At 48.2% G+C, this 25,682-nt stretch overlaps 2 protein-coding genes across 4 annotated transcripts in view; both read right to left on the reverse strand.

Moving 5' to 3' along the window:
- LOC103306219 (alpha-2-macroglobulin-like protein 1) overlaps positions 1 to 8,398 on the reverse strand; it is a 31,728-nt gene extending 23,330 nt beyond the window's left edge. The window contains exons 1-5 of the mRNA XM_065552311.1: positions 8,287 to 8,398; positions 4,005 to 4,150; positions 3,688 to 3,837; positions 1,829 to 2,792; positions 1,067 to 1,205 (exon numbers count right to left, since the gene is read on the reverse strand). Of these exons, the coding sequence (XP_065408383.1) occupies positions 2,502 to 2,792; positions 3,688 to 3,837; positions 4,005 to 4,150; positions 8,287 to 8,398 (699 nt within the window). The 3' untranslated portion in view covers positions 1,067 to 1,205; positions 1,829 to 2,501. The remainder of the gene's footprint in view (positions 1 to 1,066; positions 1,206 to 1,828; positions 2,793 to 3,687; positions 3,838 to 4,004; positions 4,151 to 8,286) is intronic.
- On the reverse strand, positions 4,159 to 24,129 carry LOC135981559 (alpha-2-macroglobulin-like protein 1). Of its 3 annotated transcripts, XM_065584619.1 has the most exons (6): positions 23,938 to 24,129; positions 17,449 to 17,635; positions 15,950 to 16,103; positions 15,114 to 15,369; positions 14,578 to 14,698; positions 10,582 to 11,954 (listed from the first exon to the last, which is right to left on the reverse strand). In XM_065584619.1, exons 1-4 carry the CDS (start codon positions 23,940 to 23,942, stop codon positions 15,281 to 15,283), a joined length of 435 nt encoding a protein of 144 aa, XP_065440691.1. In that variant the 5' UTR covers positions 23,943 to 24,129; the 3' UTR covers positions 10,582 to 11,954; positions 14,578 to 14,698; positions 15,114 to 15,280. The 3 variants fall into 3 exon arrangements, with proteins under 3 accessions (XP_065440687.1, XP_065440691.1, XP_065440693.1); XM_065584615.1 differs by lacking the exons at positions 14,578 to 14,698; positions 15,114 to 15,369; positions 15,950 to 16,103; positions 17,449 to 17,635; positions 23,938 to 24,129 and adding exons at positions 4,159 to 8,350; positions 8,482 to 8,614; positions 10,313 to 10,468 and having other exon boundaries at positions 10,845 to 10,954; positions 11,837 to 14,456; XM_065584621.1 differs by lacking the exon at positions 14,578 to 14,698 and having other exon boundaries at positions 10,588 to 10,954.
- Positions 24,130 to 25,682: the final 1,553 nt, after the last annotated feature.

Below are 25,682 nucleotides of genomic sequence, written 5' to 3' on the forward strand. Positions count from 1 at the left end.
AGGAGCTTGTGATGGAGTGTACATACTCCACACTAACACAGAGCAGGGGTGTGAAGAGAAGCCATAGGGTCTGTCTACACTGGAGTTGGAGCTTGAGGAGACATACCCATGCTAGCTCTGATCAAGCCATTGCACTAAAACAGCATAGCCACCACAGAGCAAGCAGCAGGAGCGGCTAGCACCTTAAGCCCTAGGTAAGTACTCATGTCGGCTAGCCCCTCCTGCTGCTGCACATTTTATCACATTAGTTCGATCAGAGCTAGCGCGGGTATGTCTCTCCAGCTGGGAATTACACCTCCAGCTCCAGTGTAGACATCCCCACAGGCAGACAGGAAGTGGGAAGGCTCTCAGCAAGGGGGGCCCACCCACCAAGGACCATTTAGCTGTGATTGTGGCCTGGGCCAGATGCCCACAGACCGGATATCCCATGTACATAGAGCAATATTTAACATTTACACAAAGAAACTGAGCTGATACTCAGCCCAGGCTGTGCGGCTGCAGCTGCTGGCCTGAGCAGAGGTGGAGGTCTGGAGGAGGGGGATAGGAGGCTGAGAGAAATGCAGAGGGTTAGGAATCTGGGACTGCGGGTGGGGGGCACAGAGGTTGGAGAAAGGACTGGGTAGGACAGTGAATGGGAGACACATGCAAACATTTTGCAAACAGAAATTTGCTTCCAACCAAGGCCTCAACTGAAAATCCTGGCTGGGAGCAGTCTCCCCTCTCAGGCTCGCTCCCTGGGATACGTGCAGATGACAAGTGCAACCTCAGCCAGGCCTGCGGTGCTGGGCACTGGAGCACACAGAGCAGAGATAGCACCTGTCCTGAAGTGCTCACAATCGAAACAGATCCAGCAGAGAAGTGTTGTTAGCCCCATTGTACAGAGGGGAACGGAGCCCAGACCTCCTGAGTCCCAGCTACTCCCTCAACCACAAGACCAGCCTTCCTCTCAAGAGACATAGCAGCAGCAGCAGCATTCCCCTGCCTCTGCTCCCATCCAAGCCCTGTTAGCCTGAGGGGGCTTGTGAGGTCTGAAGAGGTGACAGCCTGTGGCAGTACAGCTACTTACTTGATGGGAACCAGACTCCACAGGAAGGTCTCCGGGAACCAGGCGCCTGCCTGCACTGCCTCATTGCCTTCTGGCTCGTTACTGTTCTTAACCACGTCCGCCTCAGGGCCCGAAGTGTGGCTCACAGGTACCACCATAGCTAAGGTGAGGTACATAACTAGTCAGTGCTGGAAGGCATCACTAGGGTCAAGGGCACACTCAGCTGGGGGAAATAAAGTCACTGCTTTTTCTAGTGCTAATGGCGCTGTCCCACATCACACGCACTGGGCATGCCACACCCTGACCCTTGGGGTGCTAGTGACCTGTAGTCAGCTCCCCATCTCTCCCTCTTCCCACTCTGATCTCTTCATAGGCCCTTCCGCTCGAGCCAGGACCCCCTGAAAGCACTCCCCACCTCCTCCAACCTTGTCTCTCTCAACAAGACACCTGCTCCTAACCCAGCACCCAAACACATGCCCATACTCCCCTCCGAGGGACCCAGCCTCCTTACAGCTGCTTTGTGTTCTGCCTCCCCCAAAGGACCCCAGACTCCCACCAAGTGCTGATCTTTCCTTATTCTCTGTTTTCTAGACAGAGGATCCTGACCCCTCCCACTTCCCAGTCATTTAACCAAACCCTTCCCTCTTCTGCCACTTCTCTCAGACTCTCCTCCCTTGGCCATGCACTCACCAGGTGATCCTCCTCCCTGCTGCTGGAGCCCTGCCCCGGTTCCCCAGGCGTGTGTATTCCAGGCCATCCACTTCCACACCACCAGAAACTTACCCCGCCTCTCCCCAGCTGCATGCAGCCCATGCCAAAAGTCCAGGCCTTGACCACTCAAAATGAAGGAGAATCCCCATCAATTGTCAGCTGTATAGTGCCTATGATACACAGATGAATAGTTCTCATTGCAGTCAACAGAGTGCAGTGGCTCACACATAAACTCATACATGTTCATCGCAATAGCCTGACCTTTGTAATCTGTTTCCCATATGACCTCTCAGACTTGTGCTCTCTCACTTGATCCATCCTTCAGCTGTTATTACTCTCCCTTATCTGTTTCACTTACCTCTATATTCATTCTCTCTCCAGCTCTCTCTCTCTCCTCTACACCCCAGCCTTCCTTGCTTCCCTCCCTCCTGTCCAGAAGTCTGAAGGTCTGGCACTTTGAGTTCTGGTGGCCTAGGAGACTGAGATACGGGGGAACTGGAAGCTGGGGAATCTAAGGTTCAAGAGGTCTGTAGGACAATGGGTCTGGAGTTCTGGGGTATTAGGGAGCTGAGAGTGTGGGGCTCCAGTGATCTGAGTCCAGGAGCTTGGGATCCAGGGTACTGGGAATTTGGGAATCTGAAGTTCTAAATACTTGGGAGGCAAGTGATCTGAGAATTTGAGACTGGATGTCTGGGGGTTGGGAAGGGCCACAATCTGGGAGTCTGGAGTCTGAGATTCTGGGGTCCTAGGACACCAGTTGAGGGTTGGGAAGAGACTTTACCTTCAAAAGTTCATATAGATCAGGTAGCGATACAGCATAGGAATAGGTGTGATAATATTCATGCATGAAGGGTGGAGTAGTAGTTGTAGAAGGAGTTGTAGGAGTCTCAGTCATCCGATAAGGAGAACTAGAGGTCCCTCGAGAAGCAGAAGCCTCAGGACTCCTCCTGCAATGCCTGTGACCATCACAGGGGTCATTGTAACTGTGTCTGATGATGTAGAGGTACTCCTTGGGATAGCTGAACATACTGTATACCTGGAGACAGGGATGGACACACACACAGGCAGGTAGAAACAGACCTCTTAGGGTGAAGAGGCAGAAAACTTTCACACTCTAAGGATAGGGTGGGAGAGTCCATCTGGGACCAGGCTATGGTAACAATGACCACACCGAGTTCATAGGTCAAAGCTGAGACCTTAATGCAAACCGGGAGAAGCTGATCTTTCCTATGGCCATAGCATGAGCTCGGACTCCATCGAAGGCATTCAAATTTAACTGACAACTCATCCAGAATCCCCAAAGCCAAGGCCAGGGGATGGCCTGGCTCCGAGAGATCAGGGAATAGGATACATAGCTGTCACCACTAGATCCAACCCAGTCTCAGGTCAGGGGGAGAATATACAAACCCTTTTACTGGCAGGGCCCCAGTTCCAACCCAGGCGAGGGGCGATTGGATGGCTCAGGAGAGCTTGAGATTGGTGTTTAGGGCATAGTTTCCAATCCAGCCCAGGCTGGGGGCACCTGAATGGAACAGGATACAGAGTTTTCCACCTTTAGGGTCCCACTCTGGCTGTGCTCTAATGACCAGGTCCTATAGCATTTAATAAGGATGAAACAAAATAGGGTTCAGTCCTTCTGCTAAAGCCTACAGAATGTAACAGAGGATGACAGCCTCTCTGTAGAATGCGGAATTAAATCCCATAGGATGGTTCTTTTATAAGATCTCTCCATAGGAGTAAGCTGGGGGGTTGGATTTGGGTTGAAGGTTGGGCTTAGCTTTTTTTCAGTCTGATCAGGCTGTACCATGTCCCTAGTCACATGCCTAGTGACGTATGTGGCCCCAGAATCCTCAGTGCCTGCAGCCAAAGGCGACACTGAAATATTTCTAACGTTGGTGCAGTTCAGCCTCCCCAGCATTGGAGTGACTCACACTGGCCCTGGACAGCTCTGCCTCTGGCCTCATTAGAAGGACGCTCTGGTACACAGGACGGACGCTGCACAGGGAGCCCGGGGCGGCCTTCACCTGGAGGCAGACAGCTGATCCTGGGAGAACCATCTTCTCTGAGAAGCATAGCTTCACCTAGAATGGCACAAGGGGCAGGCACTCAGCAAACGGAGAGAGAAAGACCAGGGAGGAGAGAGGCTGTTTGGATCTTCCCTGTGGTGACCCTCTTTCCTAGGCAGGTGACAGGCAACAAATTGTCCATTCCACGTGCTTCCCTTCCCCGTGTTGCACTCCCGACTTACATTGTTCCCGAAGCACTTGGAGACTTTCACATCGGTGCTGTCGGCAGCCACCCGGCCTTGGTGGAAAACAGAGTAAACAAGTATGGTAGCTGAGGGCGAGATGGCGTTGACAGGAAGGCTGACGTTGAAGGTCCCTTTATATTGAGCTGCATGGAGAAGGAGATCCAAAAGAGAGAGGAAAGTTTAAAGAAACCATTATCACGCTGGGAAGTCAGTTATGGCTCCACCATTGGTTGTAGCTCAGGCCTCAGCACATAGCTGGTGCAAATGGTCATAACACCCCTGGACTTGGTCCATGGAATCTTCAGCCTTATATGCTGCTAACTTGAATGCCTGAATATAGACAGGCAGAAAACTGTGCTGAGGGACCATTGAGTGTGCAAAAGACAGGAAATGCCAGCACTACAGTTGTATGCAGAGTTCAAGTCCAGAAGAGACCATGAGATCATCCAGTCTTCCCTCCTGTATGCCACAGGCCACTAAACGCCAGCCAGCACCCACACACCAAGCCCAACAACTGCAATTAAATCAAAGTACCACAGCCCTCAGGAGACTAACTATTGTGTCAGAGGCAGAGAATACGAGGGGTTTAGGTGCACTAGTGCCCAAGGCCCCTGCAATGGTGGGGAAATGATTTAGTGAGACACACCCAGATGATCCTGGCGAGTCACCTGTACCCACATAATGCAGAGGAAGGCAAAAACAACCCCCAGAGTCACTGCCAATCTGAGCTGGGGGACAATTCCTTCCCAACCCCACACATGGCCATCAGTATGGCCCTCAGCATGTGAGCAAGAACCAGCCAAGTACCTGTGAGTGACAGAATGCTCAGTGCCACTCCGAGCACCTGCCCACCCTATCCAGTGTCCCACCTCCAGTTGTGACCATTTCTGATTCTTCAGAGGAAGGAGAATGCCCCTCCCCCAGAATACATGGAGGAGAAAAGTTCCCATCCTGACACACACACCACTCCCCCATCCCTCAGTGGTTTGAGCATTGGCCTGCTAAACCCAGAGTTGTGAGTTCAATCCTTGAGGGGGCCACTTAGGGATCTGGGGCAAAATCAGTACTTGGTCCTGCTCTAGTAAAGATAGGGGGCTGGACTCAATGACCTTTCAGGGTCCCTTCCAGTTCTATGAGATAGGTATATAATCTCCATATATTATCTGCCTCATTCCATGTATATGTTAATGCAGTCTTTAATAACATAATCATGTATGATTTCCAATACAATACACCATCATACAATTTTTATTATAAACATAGATACATGTAGAATCTTTTATTGATTGTTTTAGTCCTTGTATGCTTACTCTGATTTAACTGCCATAATTAGAGCTGAGCAAGGAATCCATAAATAATAATTTATTCAACAAGTGTCACCTTTTTCTGTCCACAGAGAGATCACAATTTTCTTGAATTTATTTTAACTCCAAATAGCTTCTTGGGAATAACTATTGGCCGGCAGAGCATTTGTAACAATCCACTGTAAGTATCAGACATTCAAAATCGGAGCTATTTTGGTTGGACACAAGTTGCTTGACTGCGTGAGCATAACTCTGCTGGGGCGCAAATGCCTGAAATGACAAATTTTGTTGCATTTGTTTAAAATTTGCTTTTGAAACTTGCTTGCTGGGACGTTCATGGGAAGTGAACACAAACAAGGGCATATGAACAGCTGAAACCAATTCATTAAAAACCCCTAGTGAATATTCCTGGAACATTTTTGTAATAGTCATCCAACTTTAGTCATCACAATCCTGTATAACTTTAGTGTCCTATGCTTTTTTATGGCAAGTTCTTTTCTCTCTAAGGTTTACTGTTAATAATTTTCTTATAATCAAGTAGAATACATATAACAGGGTATATTTCCTTTGCAGACTCTGGCCAGTGCTCTTTTATTGTAGTATCTCACGAGATGTTTCCTCGGAGAATACATGCAGAGAGTTGGATTAGCAGTTTATACACTTTGGGACCAATTTCATGACTTTGGAGGGACTGACTCACGATTTTTGAACTTTTGAGATTGGCAACAACGAAGGCTGTTAGGAAAATTGTAGGTTACTCTATATATGCAACTTGAAAAATAGTACATGATGTATTTGTGTATGACATGATGAAGTCTGTATCGTAATGCAGATGCACAGGGGGCAGAGTTAAGTGTATGTGGGCAACCTTAACTTCTGTCCCTGCTGACTTTCGAGTGCTACCCTTTGTGACCTTAGTGTTTCTTAACGTTGTTTTTTGCATGTAATTGCCTATGTATTTTAAAAAGGAAAAGAAAACACAAGTGAAGAAACTTCAGTCACCATAAAAATAGCTTGGAAGCTCTGCTGCCTTGCAATAAATGGCAAACAGAACATGCACATTTATTAATCTCAGCTGTAGTGGCACTGCACAGAAGTGATGCTGCCAATCAGGATAGGAGCTGCACAAGAGAACACCTGCCTGCTCCCATCCTGCGCAGCTCAGGTGCTCCATGGCTGTGAAGTGACGCTCATATAGAGTTCCTATTCTCTGTAGTAGTGGAGCTCCTTAGCTGTTCTGCTCTTGGTTGGTTTAGTATGTGGCCAGCCATTTACTTGCATGATAGAGTCCTGTAGTAGTAGAGGGGAGCTGTCCTCCCATTTGCAGCAGTTTGCCTGGAAACTTGAGTTCCACAAAGTGTCCCAGTTCCACAGGATGGGTGCTATGTCCCCCCACTTTGGAACAGCCTCTGGGAGGAGCCCTTCAGTGTGCCAGACCATGCGGCTTAACTGCCTCCGTAGGCTGGATCTCTGGTCCCTCAGCACCCCTGCTTCACACAGTGATCTCTGTTCGGCGAGTCCAATTTAGTGGACTGGAACACAGCATAGAAAGTCCTTGGTTACAGAGCAAAGAAAGTCACAGCACAGTCCATCCTGGTCAGCACAGAGCCCAAAGCCCTGTCCCTGTGATCTCTCTTTGTCCGAATTCCATTGTACCCGGACTGCTTCCCGCAGCCAACACTTCACTTCCTCCTCATACCCCACAGTCCTTTGATCCTGAGCTGGGAGATGTGGCTCAGCCGCCTGGCAGCGAGGTGGGGAATCCATATCACTCCATGGTGTTGCTTGCTAGGTGTCCATATCCAGGCAGTTGGATTCACCATTGTTTTCTTAAGAGCTCCATTGATATGGAACCATAGGTCTTAGCCTGCCTTGAGAACACACAGTCCCTTTTCACCCAGTAGGTAACTGCAGCACATAGGGGAAACTGAGGCACACATAAGCTTCATAAAAATATTATAGAACATTCCCACTTCGTCACACAACATTGCAGGTTAGCACTGCTCCTGCAGAGCTTAGGATCTCAGTAGGGCTCTCCTAACATGCTTCAGTTCTGCAGTGCTCCTGACTGACTGAACTCCTGTGGAGCTGTAGATGAACTCTGCTCCTGAGGAGATTAGGAACATACTGGCTGGCCCTCCTAGCTACCAGCTACAGGCACATTTCCCCAGGCAAAGGGAGTGTTTTTAGGTGGAGAAAATCGCAGGAGGAGGATCCCTGTTGTCCTGCCAGGTGGGGGCAATTCAGGGAGTAGGCTGTTCACTACGCACTCAGAGAGCTGCCTGCAAATGCACACTGGGGTCTTCCTTAAGTGTGAATCCAACTAGGTTAGCAAAAACATCTGCTGTGCATGTACAATATGCAATTTTCAAATGCTAATGATTCAGCCAAACTTAATTCCATTTCCTCCTGTACAAGGCTGTGCACTGCTCCTTGAAGGGCTATCACTATGCCAAATGGCAAACCACATTTAGGCATTGGAGTCAATACTGACCCAGAGGGGAGAGCCCCCCTATTGAGTCCCCCCACCCTGCAGCACAGCACCCCCTAGCGCCACACTGAGGCATTGGGGTCAGCACAGACTTGATAAGAGAGTGCTCCCTAAGGAGTCACCCCCACTAGTTTCTACATCATCCTGCCTTTTCCCTTGGAGGGCTCCCAGCCAAGAACTGACCCAAGCCATGGCAGCTTTGAATGTGAGATCTAACAGGATCGGGGTCCCACATGTTGGTCGGGGAGGAAAAAGAAGAGAACAAAAGGAAACAAAGACAGGATATTTCTGCTGCCATGTGGCACTGCACGCACCTGTAACTTGCTGTTCACTCCTGTACTTCTATGGCCTCCCTGCTCTCTTTTGTTGGTCTCAGACTCTCTGATCTCTGCCCTTTCCTTCCAAATAACTAAGACGGCACAGCTGGAGGGTTATTTTCTATAAGCTCCCTATTCTGTCACCCAGAAAGTAGCTGGGAGCTTACCTAGCTGGGCAGCAAGAGGGACTGTACTTTGGCCGTGAAGAGCAAGGGATCCTCTGGCCAAGACCTGAGAAGAAACATACACAGAAGTGGGCTGAGGGTTTCTCATCTCCATGGTTTGCTGAGGCAGTCACTGGAAAATCCCCAGGGGAGGGATGTGCCCCCACCTCTGCTCACTGCCCCTCTCTGTGTACTCACCAGGTTTTAGAACTGCACCTGGGCAGCCCTCTCTTCCAGCTCCTTTGCCAGGATGTTATAGTGAACGGTGACCTGCTGCACGTCCCCGCAAGGCGGCATGCCCTGTGTGGGGTGGATCTTCACTGAGCTGTTGCTGGAGGAATAGAAGGGCCTCAGTGAGCGGTAGGCCGTGCTGTAAGATGGGACCACCTTCGTAAAGCTGTGCCTTGGGCTTTCCAGCATGGACTTCACCTGGGACAGAGAAAGGGCAGTGGTGTGCTTTGAAGGTACCTCCCAGTATCAGGGTTAGATGTCCACCTGACAAGGCTGGAAGGAGGGCTGTGGGTCTATCATCGCCCTTCTGCGTAGGGCTGGCATTTCCCACACAACCCTGTTCAACAAGCTGATCCACATCTGGCTGGTATCTAGCCTACTGCCACAATGGGCTGTACCATGGCAGTGTCCCTCCTCCCACTGGAACAGATCAGACCACTGGACTCTGGTATCCTGCCTCCTGAGTTACTGGATGAGACCTCTGGTCCTTCTACTCCTGTCTTGTGTATAGAGGCCAAGGCTGGATGATTATGGGGAAGGTATAAGCCACCTGTAATGCATGTCTCCGTGCAATGCTCTTTCACCTGGACAAACGCTGACCTCAGCACTCCTGTGGCATCAGCCAGTGATCACTTTACAAACTAAAGCATGAGGCATGACAGTCCTGGTAGCCTTTGTCCTGGTGGCAGCTCTTCAAATGCTCTTATTTGCTGGAGACTTTATTAATATTTGTATTACACTAGCACCTAGCAGGGCCCCAAACCAAGATCAGGGCCCCATTGTGCTGGGCACTGGGCATACAGAGAATAAGAGACAGTCCCTGCCTTTGACAGTCTACCGTTGAAACAGCCAAAAGATGGGAGAAAGGATAATTATTACCACCTTTTACAGATGGGGAAGCAAGGCACAGAGCGGTTAAGGACCAGATCCCTTGAAGATACTTAGGTGCCTAACTCCCATGGCAATCAATGGGAGTTAGGCTCAGATCCTTGAAAGTATTTAGGTGCCTTAGTGCCTTCCCCAAGGCCACAGAGGGAGTCTGCAACAGAGTCAGGAACTGCACCCCCCTCTCCTGAATCCTGAAACAGAACTTACCCACAGAGCCACCTTTCCTCTCCTTCACTGACGGCTTCGGATCTCTTTACCTCGAGTCTACTTTGCAGCAGCAGGTTCCACAGTCTGACCAGACGTTCCAAGAAAATCATTGCCTCTGCTGTGTTCTACGCCTTCTGCGTCTTACGTCCCAAGTGCCTCCTTGTTCTGCTGTTACAAGGACGGCATAGACTGTACCACCCGTGGGCCTCCTCTACCCTGTTCATCATTTCACACCTTTCTCCCTGTCTCCCCTTCCCATGCAGGATAGTCCAGTTCTCTCTAATCTCTCCAGCTGGCCAAACTCACAGAGCCCTTCCATGCCAGCCCAGGAGTCACCACCTGGATGCCCCCAAATCGCTGACTTGCAGGAGCAGATGTTGTGTTCCCCCCATCCTCCCATGACACATTACCCCAAACCCTAGTTTTAATGATGCCTTCCCATTTAGAGACAGCTTGGCCTACGGCACTGCACATGGAACTAGGGGCCAGGAATTACTCAGTGCTAATGCTGGCCCTGCCATGGACTTCCTCTATAGCCTCCAGCAAGTCACTTTACCGCTCTGCCCCTCAGTTTCCTCCTCTGTATAATGAGGCTAATGACACTGGCCTGCCTCACTGTGGGGATCACCGGTTAATGCTTGCACAGCCCCATATAAATGCAAAACATTATTCTTCAAAAGCCGGGTTTCACGTGTAATGAAACCTTGTCGCTGTCCCTCCATGGTGAAGTGTCCAAGGTGAAAGAGGTCACCCCTGTGTGGTCATTGAGGTAGGTCTCAGACTGCATTTTGCCCCTGTATACAGCGAGAAAAACCTCTGTGTTCTTCAAGGGCATCCCATTGGCACTGTTGAGCTTCAGCTGCAAGAAGAGAGAAAGGAGGCAAGGCATATAAATGTGTAGACTTGACCAGCCACCCCCTCCCAGCTCATGAATCACCCTGCAACAAGCCCCATAACCCTCCCCAACAGCTGATCTCTCCCTCTGCCCCCATCCCCAACCCAGGCTGACAACCCCAAGAACAAATCCCTAACCCACCCCCACCAGTTCTAAATAATGTGACCAGCCTTAACATCCTCACCGAGGGAGAGAGTAAGAGATAAAGAGAGAGATTACACACAAGGGGGCTGTGGCAGCTCAGAGCAAGGTGACCCCCTTTAAGGACCTCATGACAACGGCATTCCCTTAGCCTCTGAGGTTGGACTTTCCTCTTCCTTTCCTAGTATCTTCCCATTACCCTCCCATGGTATGGTGCTCCTGGCTGGTAGTAGATGTTATTATCCAAAAACTGGAGCGTAATGACGGATGAAGTTACCCTGCAGCTCTGAGTGGCGTTGAACTCCAACCCTATGAGAACAGAGAAGGTGGGGGTGCACATCATGTGACTGAGAGAAGGCAGTCAGATTAGATGCACCTGGTATCATGGTTTATGAGATGGTCTGTGGGCTTCTCCATTCACACCTGAGAGTCATTTTCACAAGGCAGCAGAGATAGAGCCTGGACAGTGACACAGATCTGTAGGGTATAAGCCTCGAGAAGGAAGGGGAGTTCATTATTGGGGCTCAAAGCAGGGGAGTTAGATGAAATGGGATGAAACTGAGCAAGTAGGGAAGATTCTAGGCTGGCTAATCAGGAAACATTTTCGACCAGTGAGGGAGTCTATGAGATGGAGAAGGAGCCTCCCCAAGGGAAGGGGTGGACGCCCCATTGCTAGGGACATTTAGAACTAGCACACAAAGCCCCGGAGAACAGCCTGTAGGGAACAATCCTGCATTGTTTGTGTTGGGGGCGGGGAGGGAGGGATAGGCAAAATGCAAGCTCTCAAATAACGCACAGCCAATGCCTGAGGAGTGTGTGGGACTGCTGAAAATATCATGGGTCTCCTGACCCATTCCCTCCCCGTCCCATGCCGAAACACCTTTCCCAGATTACAGTAAAGAATGAAAGAATCCAGCCAGACCTGACCTAGCTTCCTGCACATTTCTAATGCACCCAAAGTAAACGAACCAACACCTCTGTCTGAGCAGAAACATCCTCTCCATTTTGCAGGCTTTGATCCAGTCCTACTCTCCAGGGAGTCAATGGCGAAACTCACATTGGCTTTAATGGGAACAAGCTTGGTTCCCTGGGGAGCCTTGTGGGAGAATATGCAGGGTGAGGAAAAACATTAGGTGAAGAGACCATCAGTGGAGAATCAGAGCCCTTCCTCCAAGTCTGGAATCCTTGTACCTGTTCCACTTTCTTCCAGGGAAGCCACAGCATCTAGACTGAACTGGTAACTGTTCTGAAGAGTCAGGTTATAGACCTTAGTGTCCGCCACTGCAGCGAGGCAGCCCTCCCTGTTCATCTGGGAGACAGGAGAGTGCCTTAATGAACCAACCATGAGTGCAACAATCCCAGCATGGCCCACCAGCAGTGACTGAATCTAGGGGCTAGAGTACCAAAAGCCCAAGCCCTAGGCCCAGCCACTTGAGTTATTGCAGGGACACCTTCATTTTGTGAAAATAACAAGCTCTTATAAGAACATAAGAACATAAGAAAAGCCATACTGGGTCATACCAAAGGTCCATCTAGCCCAGTATCCTGTAAGACAATGGCCAATGCCAGGTGCCCCAGAGGGAATGAACAGAACAGGTAATCGTCAAGTGATCCATTCCCTGTCGCTCATTCCCAGCTTCTGGCAAACAGAGGCTAGGGACACCATTCCTGCCCATCCTGGCTAATAGCCATTGATGGACCTATCCTCCACGAATTTATCTAGTTCTTTTTTGAACCCTGTTATAGTCTTGGCCAAGGGTGACGAATCTGTGGCTCCAGAGCTGCATGCGGCTCTTCAGAGGTTAATATGCGGCTCCTTACCTAGGCACTGATTCTGGGGCTGGAGCTATAGATGCTAACTTTCCAATGTGCTGGAGGGTGCTCACTTGTCAACCCCCTGCTCTGCCCCAATCCCTGTCCCCACTCTACCCCTTCCCCCAGGGCCTCTGCCCCTTCCCCTGAGCCTGCCATGCCCTCGCTCCTCTCCCCATAGCCTCCTGCGCATGTGAAACAGCAGATTGCGGGAAGGAGGGGAGTAGGTGCTGATTGGTGGGGGCTGCCGGCAGGTGGGAGGCACTGGGGGCTGGGGAGCGGATGTGGGACTGCTGACATATTACTGTGGCTCTTTGGCAATGTACATTGGTAAATTCTGGCTCCTTCTCAGGCTCAGGTTGGCCACCCCGGGTCTTGGCCTTCACAGCATCCTCTGGCAAGGAGTTCCACAGTTGACTGTGCGTTGTGTGAAAAAATACTTCCTTTGGTTTGTTTTCAACCTGCTGCCTATTAATTTCATTTGGGGACCCCTAGTTATTGTGTTATGAGACGCAGTAAATAACACTTCCTTATTTACTTTCTGCACACCAGTCATGATTTTATAGACCTCTATCATATCCCCCCTTAGTCATCTCTTTTCCAAGCTGAAAAGTCCCAGTCTTGTTAATCTCTCCTCATATGGCAACCGTTCCATACCCCTAATCATTTTGTTGCCCTTTTCGGAACCTTTTCCCATTCCAATATATCTTTTTTGATATGGGGCGACCACATCTGCACACAGTATTCAAGATGTGGGCGTACCACGGATTTATATAGAGGTAATATGATATTTTCTGTCACTTTTTTGACTGCCGCTGCACATTGAGTGGATGTTTTCAGAGACTATCCACGATGACTCCAAGGTTTCTTTCTTGAGTGGTAACAGCTAATTTAGACACCATCATTTTATATGTATAGTTGGGATGATGTTTTCCAATGTGCATTACTTTGCATTTATCAACATTGAATTTCATCTACCATTTTGTTGCCCAGTCACCCAGTTCTGAGAGATGCTTTTGTAGCTCTTCACATTCTGCCTGGGACTTAACTATATTGAGTAGTTTTGTATCATCTGCAAATTTTGCCACCTCACTGTTTACCCCTTTTTCCAGATCATTTAGGAATATGTTAAATAGGACTGGGCCCAGTACAGACCCCTGGGGGACACCACTATTTATCTCTCTCCATTCTAAAAACTGACCATTTATTCCTACCCTTTGTTTCCTATCTTTTAACCAGTTCCCAGTCCATGAGAGGACCTACCCTCTTATCCCATGACAGCTTACTTTGCTTAAGAGCCTTTCATGAGGGATTTTCTCAAAGGCTTTCTGAAAATCTAAATACACTATCTCCACTGGATCCCCCTTGTCCATGTGCTCTGTCTGGTCTAGTCACTAGCGGGAGACACAATCCCACATGCTTAGCTCATGTCTTACATGTTCACTGAGATGCCACTAGCCAGACATTGGGCACCATCCCTCTGAGTGCATCATTCCTTTCCCTAGGTCAGGATTGATCTTTAAGATGTTTGCCGGACATGTTTAAAAATGTGTAAATCAATCATTTTGCTCACCCTAGAAGGCAAAGTTTGTGATGAGTCACAGCTGGCAGTGGTTGAGGCCCTCAGGAGTGAGAAGTAAGTGGGTCATAGAGACTGAAGACTAAGTTCCCTTCAGGACATGTGGTCAAGACCTCTGCTGCTGTGAATCAGCATATATCAATTGACACCAGCTGGGGGGCTGACCCATGGTCTCTCCAGGTCAAGGTGGAGGCATGGATGTGGGCAGTGTGTGGGTGAGTAGAGCTTGCATTGGCACAGGTCATTCTTGTATCTGTTTTGTCGTTAAATCTCCGGGAACTGACTCTCAGATGAACTCTCCTGGTCCTGGATGACCAGGTCCCTCTTCTGGGCTATAAACAATGGTCAGTGGGGCTACTCATGAGTTCAGGGATTTCCCTTGAAATCCCACCAGGTTGGAAGTGTCACAGCTTAATAGATTTTGTTTCTCCTACCCCCCCATTCACTAATTCTCTCCCTCCCCAATGACACCCCCCCCCTCTGTCCCTTTCTCTTTCTTTGGCAGAGGCACTGTGTTTGCACCACTACTACCTGTGCTCACCTGGCCAGAATGTTCCTGACAAATATCCCGGTTTGTTTTGAAGACATTCCAACTATACTGTATTGGCTTGTGGCACACCACGTCCCACACTTTGCCCTGGACTGACTTCCCATATGTGTACCTGGTTTAGAAGAGCGAAAGAACAGCAAGACTCATTGACACAGATAACCTCAAATCAACAGCCCTGCTGGGCAAGCAAACATCAGCCAAAGGCCCTGGCCGGCAGCCATGCACTCTCATCATATCTCAAAGGTAAGCAGGGTCAGAGGAAGGCAATGATGCAAAAGCTGCATGGAAAAAGCCAGCAGACGGTGACATGGGTGACTCAATAGTAGGTGCTCTCCCCTCTCAGTCAGCACTGACCCCAATGCCCCAGTATGGTGCTGTGCTGCAGGGAGTGAGCTGGGTGACTGGGTAGGAGATGCTCTTCCACCTGCATCAGTACTGACTCCAGTGCCCCAGTATGCTGTTGGGGGGTACAATGCTGCAGGGAACGTCCCTCAGTGGGGGATGCACCTCTGTATTTTAGGGCTTACCTGATTTAGGAACCACGGACAAAGAACTGCAAGGCGGAATGGAGAATGTCAGGGTGCTGCAGTGGGAGGGTGCTGCAGGGACTATTCTAGCCTTTAGTTTTGATGGGTGCTGGTGTTCAAAGCCTTTCATTGGGCAGCTTTAGCCAAAGGAAAATGTTAACTTCAGCTCACGTGCCACAGACTTGCAAATGGAATTTCTCCTCCAAGATGGTGATCACAGGGGGCATCTGAATCGACACACTGCATTTGGGCAGCACTGCGAGAAGCAAGAGAAGCAGAGTGAATTGGCCAGTGGGTCTGACTCAGAGGGCTTCCCCTCCCACCCCATCCTCAAGGATCCTGGAGAACGAGTTCCTTTTTCACCTCTCTCCCCAGCAAGGCCCAACGGGATCCCACAGCAGTATGTGCCCAAGCAAGAGAGAGATGGGCAGACCTGATGGGACAGACGTCCCTGTCTTTTCTCAGGCCCAGCATGCGGGTCTCAGGAGGGGAAGCAGAGCAAGTGCCTGTCTGCGTGAGAAAGGGCAGCGGGAGGGAGTGAATGGGTCAATGAATGAGCAAGATCTCCCTTCTCACTCCCAGGAGAGAGAGGTCTTCTCCAGGGCACAACTGCGGGCTCCAATAGTGGGAGAATGAAGACATGGGATTGAGTGAGGAAGGGTGAGAACTAATGCTGGGTTCAGCGTATCTGCTTGTACATCGCTAGCCACTAGTGCACCCAAATAGCTACCTGCCCACATCTGGAAGGTCCCACCCCTCTGGCATGGGATGGAGGGGTCTGTAAGGAACACACTCATTCCCTACTCCCTTCAAATCCCTGCCACAATGGCCCTTACCATAGTCCTCTACACTGAAGCTGTTCTTGAGGCCAGGCATATTGATGGTGTATTCTCCTAAAGGTGCTTCTGCAGCCAATGGGAAGAATAGATCCACAATGCCTTGATATGGGGTCACGTTCAACCACTGACCAATGCGATTCCCTTTGGGGTCCTGCAGAGATGGGAATAAGGGATGGTTATTGCCAATAACAGTCATCGTTATGATATACACCGGGGCCCTTGGAACTTCACAGAAGCATCAGGGATAGAAATCATATCCTCCTGCTCCAATCTGAGCTAAAGGAAAATCTTCATTAGCTGCATGCAGTGCAGGGCCTATGACACAATGCAGGACCTTCTGATTCCATCCAACAGAGGGTAGGATTCTCTCTCTCCAGTTCACTCCCACACACATACATAGAACCAGTTTATTACACCATTGTTCTCTGTATTACATGCTTTGTGCAATAATGTAGTCCAGCAACTAAGGGGCTACCAGGTTCTGGTTTGAAAGCACATGGACTAAACTGGAATAAATGAAAGCAGCTGTGTTCCTGTTGCTGAGACGTTCTCATGGTTACTGAAAGGGCAAAGTTAGTTACAACTCCACATCCGTAGAAATTGCTCTAAAATGTTCAAACAGGTTTCAGAAGAAACTGTTCCTGTAGCGTAATAAACTATCTAGTGGGTGCCGATATGGGTGTAATACGCAAAATGTGTACCCTCTACAGCCCTCAGCTGGCTGGAGTTAGAACTGCTCTCAATTGGTATCATGAGCATTTTGTTGCTAACAGCGATTTTCCTTTAACTCAAGGGATCAGGTGCCATACTTTGTCCATACTATAAAAAGAACAGATAATATAAGGAGAAGAGCTGGGAGCTTCTATTGTTTGTCTTATTGAAGTATTAATCTCTCAAACTCTTTAACTATTTCTATGTTAAATAAAGTTCACCTAGACTGTTTGGAGCTCCACCCTACCTGAGTGCCTGAGCCCATAGACTACTTACTGCTCTGCCCTGCCTGAGTGCCAGAGCCCATAGATTGCTCCTTAACCCTGCCCTGCCTGAGAGCAAGAGCCTATAGACTGTTTGGGGTTCCACCCCATTAGGATGGTTGGGATGCTAACATCTGGTCTTCTAATTTCCCTTATACTAGGCAGTGATCCCAGTGATCACGTGAGGTGGTGTGGCCTCCCTCCTACCCAGAGGGGGAGGGACGACCACAACACCACTACAGTGCTTCAGAGCAGAATCAAGGGGTGTTGGCAGTGGTGGGTCAGGAGCTCAGGACTGTAATAGCAGGGGGCTGCAGTGCAGGACTGATGTGCATTGGTACAGCTGTCAGGAGGAGCAGGGAGGCTCAGTACTTGTAAAGCAGGAGTGCATGGGGAAGGCTGAGGTATCCGCATATACAATCCTCGCCTACCTCCTCCAGCAACAGAAGAACCTAGCTGGTGTTCTCCCAACCCCATGTTACTGTGGCTGCAGATTCCGTGCATGGTGTCTCTGTTGCTCACCTGAAAGCTGGTGCAGTCAAAGAAGCTGGGCTGGTAGACAGATCGTGTGATCAGTGTCTGATTCCCAGTTTTGGTTTGTAGAGTTACAGTCACCTGGACTGGGACCCCTTGACCTCTGCTGACCTGGATGCAGACTGTCTCTGAGGAGGGGTAGAAGAGTTGAGCTGGTATTGCCATTGCATAGTTTCTATAAGAGAGAAAGGCCCTAGCTGTGATTAGCTTTCATAAGAACATAAGAATGACCATAATGGGTCAGATCGAAGGTCCAACTAGCCCAGTATCCGGTCTTCTGACAGTGTTCAATGCTAGGTGCCCCAGAGGGAATGAACAGAACAGGTAATTATCAAGTGATCCATCCCCTGTCGCCCATTCCCAGCTTCTGGCAAACAGAGGCTAGAGACACCATCCCTCCCCATCCTGGCTAATGGCCATTGATGGACCTATCCTCCATGAACTTATCTAGCTATTTATTGAATCATGTTATAGTCTTGGCCTTCACAACATCCTCTGGCAAGGAGTTCCACCAGTTGACTGTACGTTGTGTGAAAAGAATACTTCCTTTTGTTTGTTTTGAACCTGCTGCCTATTAATTTCATTTGGTGACCCCTAGTTCTTGTGTTATGAGATGGAGTAAATAACACTTCCTTATTTACTTTCTCCACACCAGTCATGATTTTATAGACCTCTATTACATCCCCCCTTATTTGTCTCTTTTCCAAGCTGAAAAGTCCCAGTCTTATTAATATCTCCTTATATGGCAGCCGTTCCATATCCCTAATAATTTTTGTTGCCCTTTTCTGAACCTTTTCCAACTCCAATATATCTTTTTTGAGATGGGACGACCACATCTGCACGCAGTATTCAAAATGTGGGTGTACCATGGATTTATATAGAGGCAATATGATATTTTTCTGTCTTATTATCTATCACTTTCTTAATGATTCCCAACATTCAGTTCGCTTTTTTGACTGCCGCTGCACATTGAGTGGATGTTTTCAGAGAACTATCCACAATGACTCCAAGGTCTCTTTCTTGAGTGGTAACAACTAATTTAGACACCATCATTTTATATGTATAGTTGGGATTTTGCTTTCCAATGTTCATTACTTTGCATTTATCAACATTGAATTTCATCTACCATTTTGTTGCCCAGTCACCCAGTTTTGAGAGATCCTTTTGTAGCTCTTTGCAGTCTGCCTGGGACTTAACTATATTGAGTAGTTTTGTATCATTTGCAAATTTTGCCACCACAGTGTTTACTCCTTTTTCCAGATCATTTAGGAATATGTTGAATAGGACTCGGCCCAGTTCAGACCCCTGGGGGAAACCACTATTTACCTCTCTCCATTCTGAAAACTGACTATTTATTCCTACCCTTTGTTTCTTACCTTTTGACCAGTTACCGATCCATGAGAGGACCTTCCCTCTTATCCTTACTTTGCTTAAGAGCCTTTCACGAGGGACTTTGTAAAAGACTTTCTGACAATCTAAGTACACTATTTCCATAGGATCTCCCTTGTCCACATGCTTGTTGACCCCCTCAGAGAATTCTAGTAGATTGGTGATGCATGATTTCCCTTTACAAAAACCATGTTGACTCTTCCCCAACAAATTATGTTCATCTATGTGTCTGGCAATTTTGTTCTTTACTATCTGTTTCAACCAGTTTGCCCGGTATTGAAGGCAGGCTTACTGAGATCACTTCTGGAGCCCTTTTTAAAAATTGGGGTCACATTAGCTATCCTCCAGTCATTAGGTACAGAAGCTGATTTAAATGATAGGTTAAAAACTACAGTTAGTAGTTCTGTAATTTCACATTTGAGTTCCTTCAGAACTCTTGAGTGAATACCATCTGGACCTGGTGACTTATTACTGTTTAGTTTATCAATTTGTTCCAAAACCTCCTCTAATGAGACCTCAATCTGGGAAAGTTCCTCAGATTTGTCACCTAAAAAGGATGGCTCAGGTTTGGAAATCTCCCTCATATCCTCAGCTGTGAAGACTGATGCAAAGAATTCGTTTAGTTTCTCTGCAATGGCCTTATTGTCCTTGACTGCTCCTTTAGCATCTCAATCATCCAGTGGCCCCACTGGTTGTTTAGCAGGCTTCCTGCTTCTGATGTATTTAAAAAAAAATATTACTTTTTGAGTCTTTGTTGTTCTTCCTAATTATATTTTTACATTTCATTTACCAGAGTTTATGCTCCTTCCCCCCCCCCCCCAGCACGACCTGTTCTATCCTTCCGATATATTTTGTACCTTGGTATTACTGTGTCCCATTGACTATCCTCATTCCAACAAGTTTCTGTGATGCCTATTACATCAATATCCTCATTTAATACGAGGCACTAGTTCACCCATCTTATTATTTAGACTTCTAGCACTGGTATATAAGCACTTTAAAAACTTGTCACTTTTTAGCTGTCTGTCATTACATGATGTAATTAAATGGGACTTTTTTTCATTTGACTGTTTCTCATCAGATCCTATCTGTATTTTATCACCTTCCATCCTCTCCTCCTTACTAGGACATAGAGAATCTCCATTAATAGGTCCTCCCCTAAGGGATGTCTCTGTCCGAACCACATGCTCCTCCGCACCTGTCAGCTTTCCCTCAGCCCTTAGTTTAAAAACTGCTCTACGACCTTTTTAATGTTAAGTGCCAGCAATCTGGTTCCATTTTGGTTTAGAGGAGCCCATCCTTCCGGTATAGGCTCCCGCTTTCCCAAAAGTTTCCCCTAGCTCCTAATAAACCTAAACCCCTCCTCTTATTCATTATTATTATTTATTTGTGCTATAGTAGTTCCTAGAAGCCTCCAGTCAGTGGGGGGCATTGTGCTAGGCACTGCCCAAACTTATAGTAAGAGACAATCCCTACCCCAAAGAGCTTACCATCTGAACAGACAAGACAGGCATAGGGTGGGAGGGCAAACAGAAGCTGACCAAGGGTAAGGGACTTGCCCAAGGTCACACAGCAGGTCGGTGGCAAAGGTTGGAATACAACACAGGTCTACAGAGTCCCAGTCCAGTGCCTTATCCTCTGGACCACGCTTGCCTTTCATCCCTGGCTTGTTTGGTTTGGTATCTGGCCTCCTGTTATACTGGATCTTACAGTTGGTCTGTGTAGCCCAACATCCTGCCACCTGATGTATGGGAACCATCTGTCACAGTGTCAGGGTAACTGCACCTGTATTCCCCCTCCAGTGTCCCATAAGGGCACCCACTTAAGGTTTCCAACTCTCAGCCATCACCTCTCTTGGGTGGAGACCCACATCTCTCTCCTTTCTGACTGGGGGGGAGGGGTTAAAGCTGCCCTGCTACCTAATCTGCCCTATGATACCCCAGAAGCCAGTCTGCCTACAGGCTAGCGCCGGCGCTATGCTTTCTCCCCAAGGGCTATGACCAGCGTATTGCCGGCAGTTACAAGTTACCACCCTGCTCTTTCTAAGCAAGCACCTTTATTCTTAAGGACAAAACATTACAGAGAAAACATAGAAACAATCAAAGTTCCTATAGACATGCTAACAGCTCACCAGAGGTCACCCATCAGCCTTATGGGGCCGTAGTAGACAGCAGTCTTTCCAACCCTTCCCCATGGACAGAAGGCCCTGTTTGCTGGACCAGAAAGAAGGTCCTGAGTCAGTTCAAGCTCATTCTCTTATACCAAAAGGCCCTTCTTTGTCTCCTAGTCTCTGGAAAACACAGCCTGAACCAGTCGAAGCAAACCACTCCAGGGGGTGGCAACTCTCTCGCAGTGATTCGCCTTAATCACCTCCCACTGTTTTTAGTTCCTGGAGGAGCTGTGGTAACCCTCCCCATGGAGTAGGACACAATCATACATAAACCATTCATAGGTTTAATACAACTGATATTGTATGCCATTGTTATAGCTGTCATACCTAAAACTGGGACACATCTCACAAAAAAAAAAAACCCTCACAGACACCTAATCTCCAACTCACCAACGGACGGGAACCACCTGACCTCTCCTTCACCATCATGCCAGCCACCTCCTCCTCACCCTGGTTGCAACTACAGCCATCGTTTTACCTGGGTAGCACTAGGGAAGTATTCATTGTGTTTACTCTAAGACTTTTAATGCAATTTAGCAGCAGGAAAGAAGGAGGAGCCAGCACCGTTGGAGCAGTCAGCTCTCCACAGATTGCCAAAAAGTGCTCGATGGACCATAATTTGGGAACTTCTGAACTATCTAGTCCAGTATCCTGCCATCTACTGTACCAGCTCTGGCCACGGGTCCATCTGCTCATGTCACCTGTCTCTGACAGTTGCTGGTACTTGATGTTTCAAGAGAAGACATGTAACACACAGGCAGAACACACATGGTCAATTGAGCAGTGCTGTATAATGGGTTAGTTTTATTTCTCACACACAGGCTTATGTTGAAGCATCAGATTTGATGACGCTTCTCTTAGCCTTAATGCCTCCCAGTTACATCTACCAGACTAGAAGGGCCAATAGATAGATTTGGGGTAGTAGGAGGGATACTGGCCTAAGCTAGTACTATAGGAGGCCAGGTATATGAGCAGCTGGACCATTGGTCAGTTTGAGTATGACAGCTTTTACATTGTGGCTTAATACCCAGGTAAGAGTGAGCTGGTATCCTGTGTGGCATCAGCCTCAGGAACTGGCATCCAGTTGTTGCCAGTATCTACAGAGCTGAACTGAGAATGGCTTTCTCTGTTTGTGCTAGGTTTTTTTGTTCTGCTACAGTGGTGGCATTCATGGCCCTCTTCTCTCTGTGGGAAGCAAATGTGCAAACAGGAGCTGTTGCATTGATTTGCTGGATCACGTAATCCCTTTGTGACCTCCGTTTATTTGGAATCTCTCTTCCCTCCCCCCACATCATTATTGAATCAGTCCTTAGCATGAGATGTAAAACCAAGGTCCTACTCTTGGCTACCTATGTCATTCAAAGATCTCATGGCATTTTCCCCAAGAGAATTATAAATCCATGGTACGCCTACATCTTGAATACTGCATGCAGAAGTGGTCGCCCCATCTCAAAAAAGATATATTGGAATTGGAAAAGTTTCAGAAAAGGGCAACAAAAATGATTAGGGCTATGGAACGGCTGCCATATGAGGAGAGATTAATAAGATTGGGACTTTTCAGTTTGGAAAAGAGACGACTAAGGAGGGATATGATAGAGGTCTATAAAATCATGACTGGTGTGGAGAAAGTAAATAAGGAAGTGTTATTTACTTCTTCTCATAACACATGAACTAGGGGGCACCAAATGAAATTAATAGGCAGCAGGTTTTAAACAAACAAAAGGAAGTATTTCTTCACACAACGCACAGTCAGTCTGTGGAACTCCTTGCCAGAGGATGTTGTGAAGGCCAAGACTATAATAGGGTTCAAAAAAGAACTAGATAAATTCATGGAGGAAGGTCCATCAATGGCCATTAGCCAGGATGGGCAGGGCTAGTATCCCTAGCCTCTGTTTGCCAGAAGCTAGGAATGGGCGACAGGGGATGGATAACTTGATGATTACCCGTTCTGTTCATTCCCTCTGGAGCACCTGGTTTTGGCCACTGTCAGAAGACAGGATACTGGGCTAGATGGACCTTTGATCTGACCCAGTATGGCCATTCTTATGTTCTTAGTAAGCGTGTTTCATCGGTCAATCTGAATCCTGCTTTGATGAAGTGAGCATTAGCACTCATAAGGGACAGCTGGCAACTTGTCAAAGCTAAGAGTATTAGAACCATGCAAGACTCTATTAAAGGAGCTTTTAGACTGAACATCAGCAGAATCTTACCGAACAGTGAGGTACAGCAGGTGGTGTGGTAGTCTCCCAGGGGAAGGGGTAGCAGCGCTTGGAACATTTAATACTAGACTGGCCAATATGCCAGATGACGCACGGTAGGAAATGATCCTGCACTGGCTGAGACCCAATGTGGTTTTTTTCTTCTATAATGCAAGCAGAGCTGTATTTCTGTTCAGATTTACACAAAAGTCTGCCTCTAGGGGTGTTCCAGAGGGCGACCGCAACTACACAAAGCCAATCACTTATAGCAGGACCATGAAAAGCAGGTGGAACTAAGCTTCGCGTTCCCATTAAAGTTGGCTAAAAGACTTGCTGAGCTGCGGCATCTAAGTGTCCCGGTTGAAGATTTAAATGGTGACTTGTGGCACTGGGAAGAAAAGCACAGTCCAAAATAGAATGTTTCCTGGACCACAATAAAGTGTGTGGAACGTTGGCAGGTCCGAGCGAAACACACACAGACACCTGGCAGGATATGCGAGGTTTCCCAGGACGTGGGAAGCCAAAGGAACTCCAGCTAGCCAGAGCAATGCAGCAAACGGAGGCCCGGGACTGAATGAAACAGGGTAGATCAAACACCCTATGGAAATATCCCTTTGGTCCCAGGAATCCCATAACAGGCAGCTGCCACTATAGAATTCCCCCGCTCTGACACATTCCCCACTAATCAGCATATAGACATGAAACAACCAGGGCTCTTACATCATTGCAGCGGTTCCAGCTATGAGAGGCAGGAGGAGGACACAGCTCCACAGGAAAGTTGTGCTCTTCACAGCTGCGTTCCAGCAGACTCAGACTACAAGGATGTGTTCCTGCTCTACACCTCTCCTTCTCTGGCTCTTCTACTTCTTCCCTTGCTCTCAGTCTATTCTGAAGCACCACCCATGTCCCTCCCTGTTATGGTGTCTGTATCTGGCTCTTTGCTTTTAATCCAAAGGGTAGAAATCAGGCGGCATATGACTGCCACTGGGAAGTGGCCAGGTGGACTCTGCTAGAACAGTATTTACAAACCCACATCCTAGGCTCACTCGCTTCAAGGCTTCTGCTGGGTTTGCTACTGCTTCTGTGGGAAGATGTCTGCTCTATTCTTTACTTCCTTGCATCACCATTCATGGCAGCAGGAGACACAGCGGGAGCTCCGCTAGTGTTATTAAAGGGTGTATTTATTAAAACAACAGTGGGGAAAATTCATCCCTGGTGACTTCCCTGACTTTTGTGGATTTACTCCAGAGCTGAATTTGTTCGGTCCTATTTTTCTTTCTAAAGAAAATTAACACCAGTGAAAATTCAGACAAATGGAAATAAAGGGGTAAAGTTTTGATGTTTTAATGAAGCGCCAATCCTTTCTCTTTCTTCCTCCCACTCAGGTCAGAGGCTGATAGCAGAGTGACTAACCAGAGAAAGGGAGCCGGGGGAAGGTTTCTGCAGCAGGTCAAGGGCCGATGACTGTCCACCCTATCCCACTAGTTCAGCGACTCATTGAGGGGACTATGAAGTCTAGAATCATCTGAGTCTGCATAAAATGATGCCAGGACACTGATATGCTTCAGGGTCACGGACGCACAGAGCTTTGAGCCCATATATTGATCTGCCCTTCTGAGCTGGTTTAAACGTCCGTGTGGGTGTGCTAGATCAGGCTATGGGTACAGGGAGTGATTACTACACATGCACACACTATGTCAGAGTAAAGCCTAGACATTGATTTAACCAGGAGTAAATAGAAGGCTGAGAACTAATTCCCTCAGTACCGGTGTCCCTTAGAGTGGGGTTGGTGGAAAGGCCCTGTAGTGTAGTTGAAAGTATGACTGATATGGAAGGATAGGCAGGCCACACTGTGGGAGTGGCTCGTGTGGATGGGCAGAGGGAGGCAGCAGTGAAGCTAGTCTAGGTGGACGAGTGGTGATGAGTTGGTGTGACGATTTGGGGAATCCGTATGATGTATGAATTATTCTGTTTGGAACCATTCTGCCAGATGCAGTCAGCAGCAACATAAGCTGGGCTCCTCTTACCAACAAAAACCAGAACCTGCTCAAGCCCGACCCAGTACCCTGGGAAAACTAAACCCCCCTCCTGGGCACCTCTAAGGCTAGGTCTACACTCCCGGGGGGGTCGACCTAAGATACGCAACTTCAGCGACGTGAATAGCATAGCTGAAGTTGCGTATTTTAGGTCGACTTACCTGGCTGTGAGGACGGTGGTGAGTCGACTGCTGCCGCGCCGCCATCAACTCCGCTTCTGCCTCTTGCCGCGGTGGATTTCTGGAGTCGACGGCAGAGCCATCGGGGATTGATTTTATCGCGTCTTCACTAGACGCAATAAGTCAATCCCCAATAGATCGATTGCTACCCGCCGATCCAGCGGGTAGTGAAGACGTGCCCTAAGAGGCAATACTTCCCCTCTCACAAGCATTGAGTCTGTATCACGAAAGAAAACTTTGATTAAAAGGG

The sequence above is a fragment of the Chrysemys picta genome, chromosome 1 (genome assembly GCF_011386835.1).
Source record: "Chrysemys picta bellii isolate R12L10 chromosome 1, ASM1138683v2, whole genome shotgun sequence".
NCBI lineage: Eukaryota > Metazoa > Chordata > Testudines > Emydidae > Chrysemys > Chrysemys picta.

What these genes read in the sequence shown, in the direction of transcription:
- LOC135981559 (XM_065584615.1), bottom strand. Translation starts at nt 11,990, where the DNA reads ATGGTTGGTTCATTAAGGCACTCTCCTGTCTCCCAGATGAACAGGGAG. An exon ending in CCTGGAAGAAAGTGGAACAG is followed by an intron (nt 10,955 to 11,836) that starts GTACAAGGATTC and finishes CTGTTCTCATAG; the next exon opens with GGTTGGAGTTCAACGCCACT. An exon ending in GAGCACCATACCATGGGAGG is followed by an intron (nt 10,469 to 10,844) that starts GTAATGGGAAGA and finishes CTCTTCTTGCAG; the next exon opens with CTGAAGCTCAACAGTGCCAA.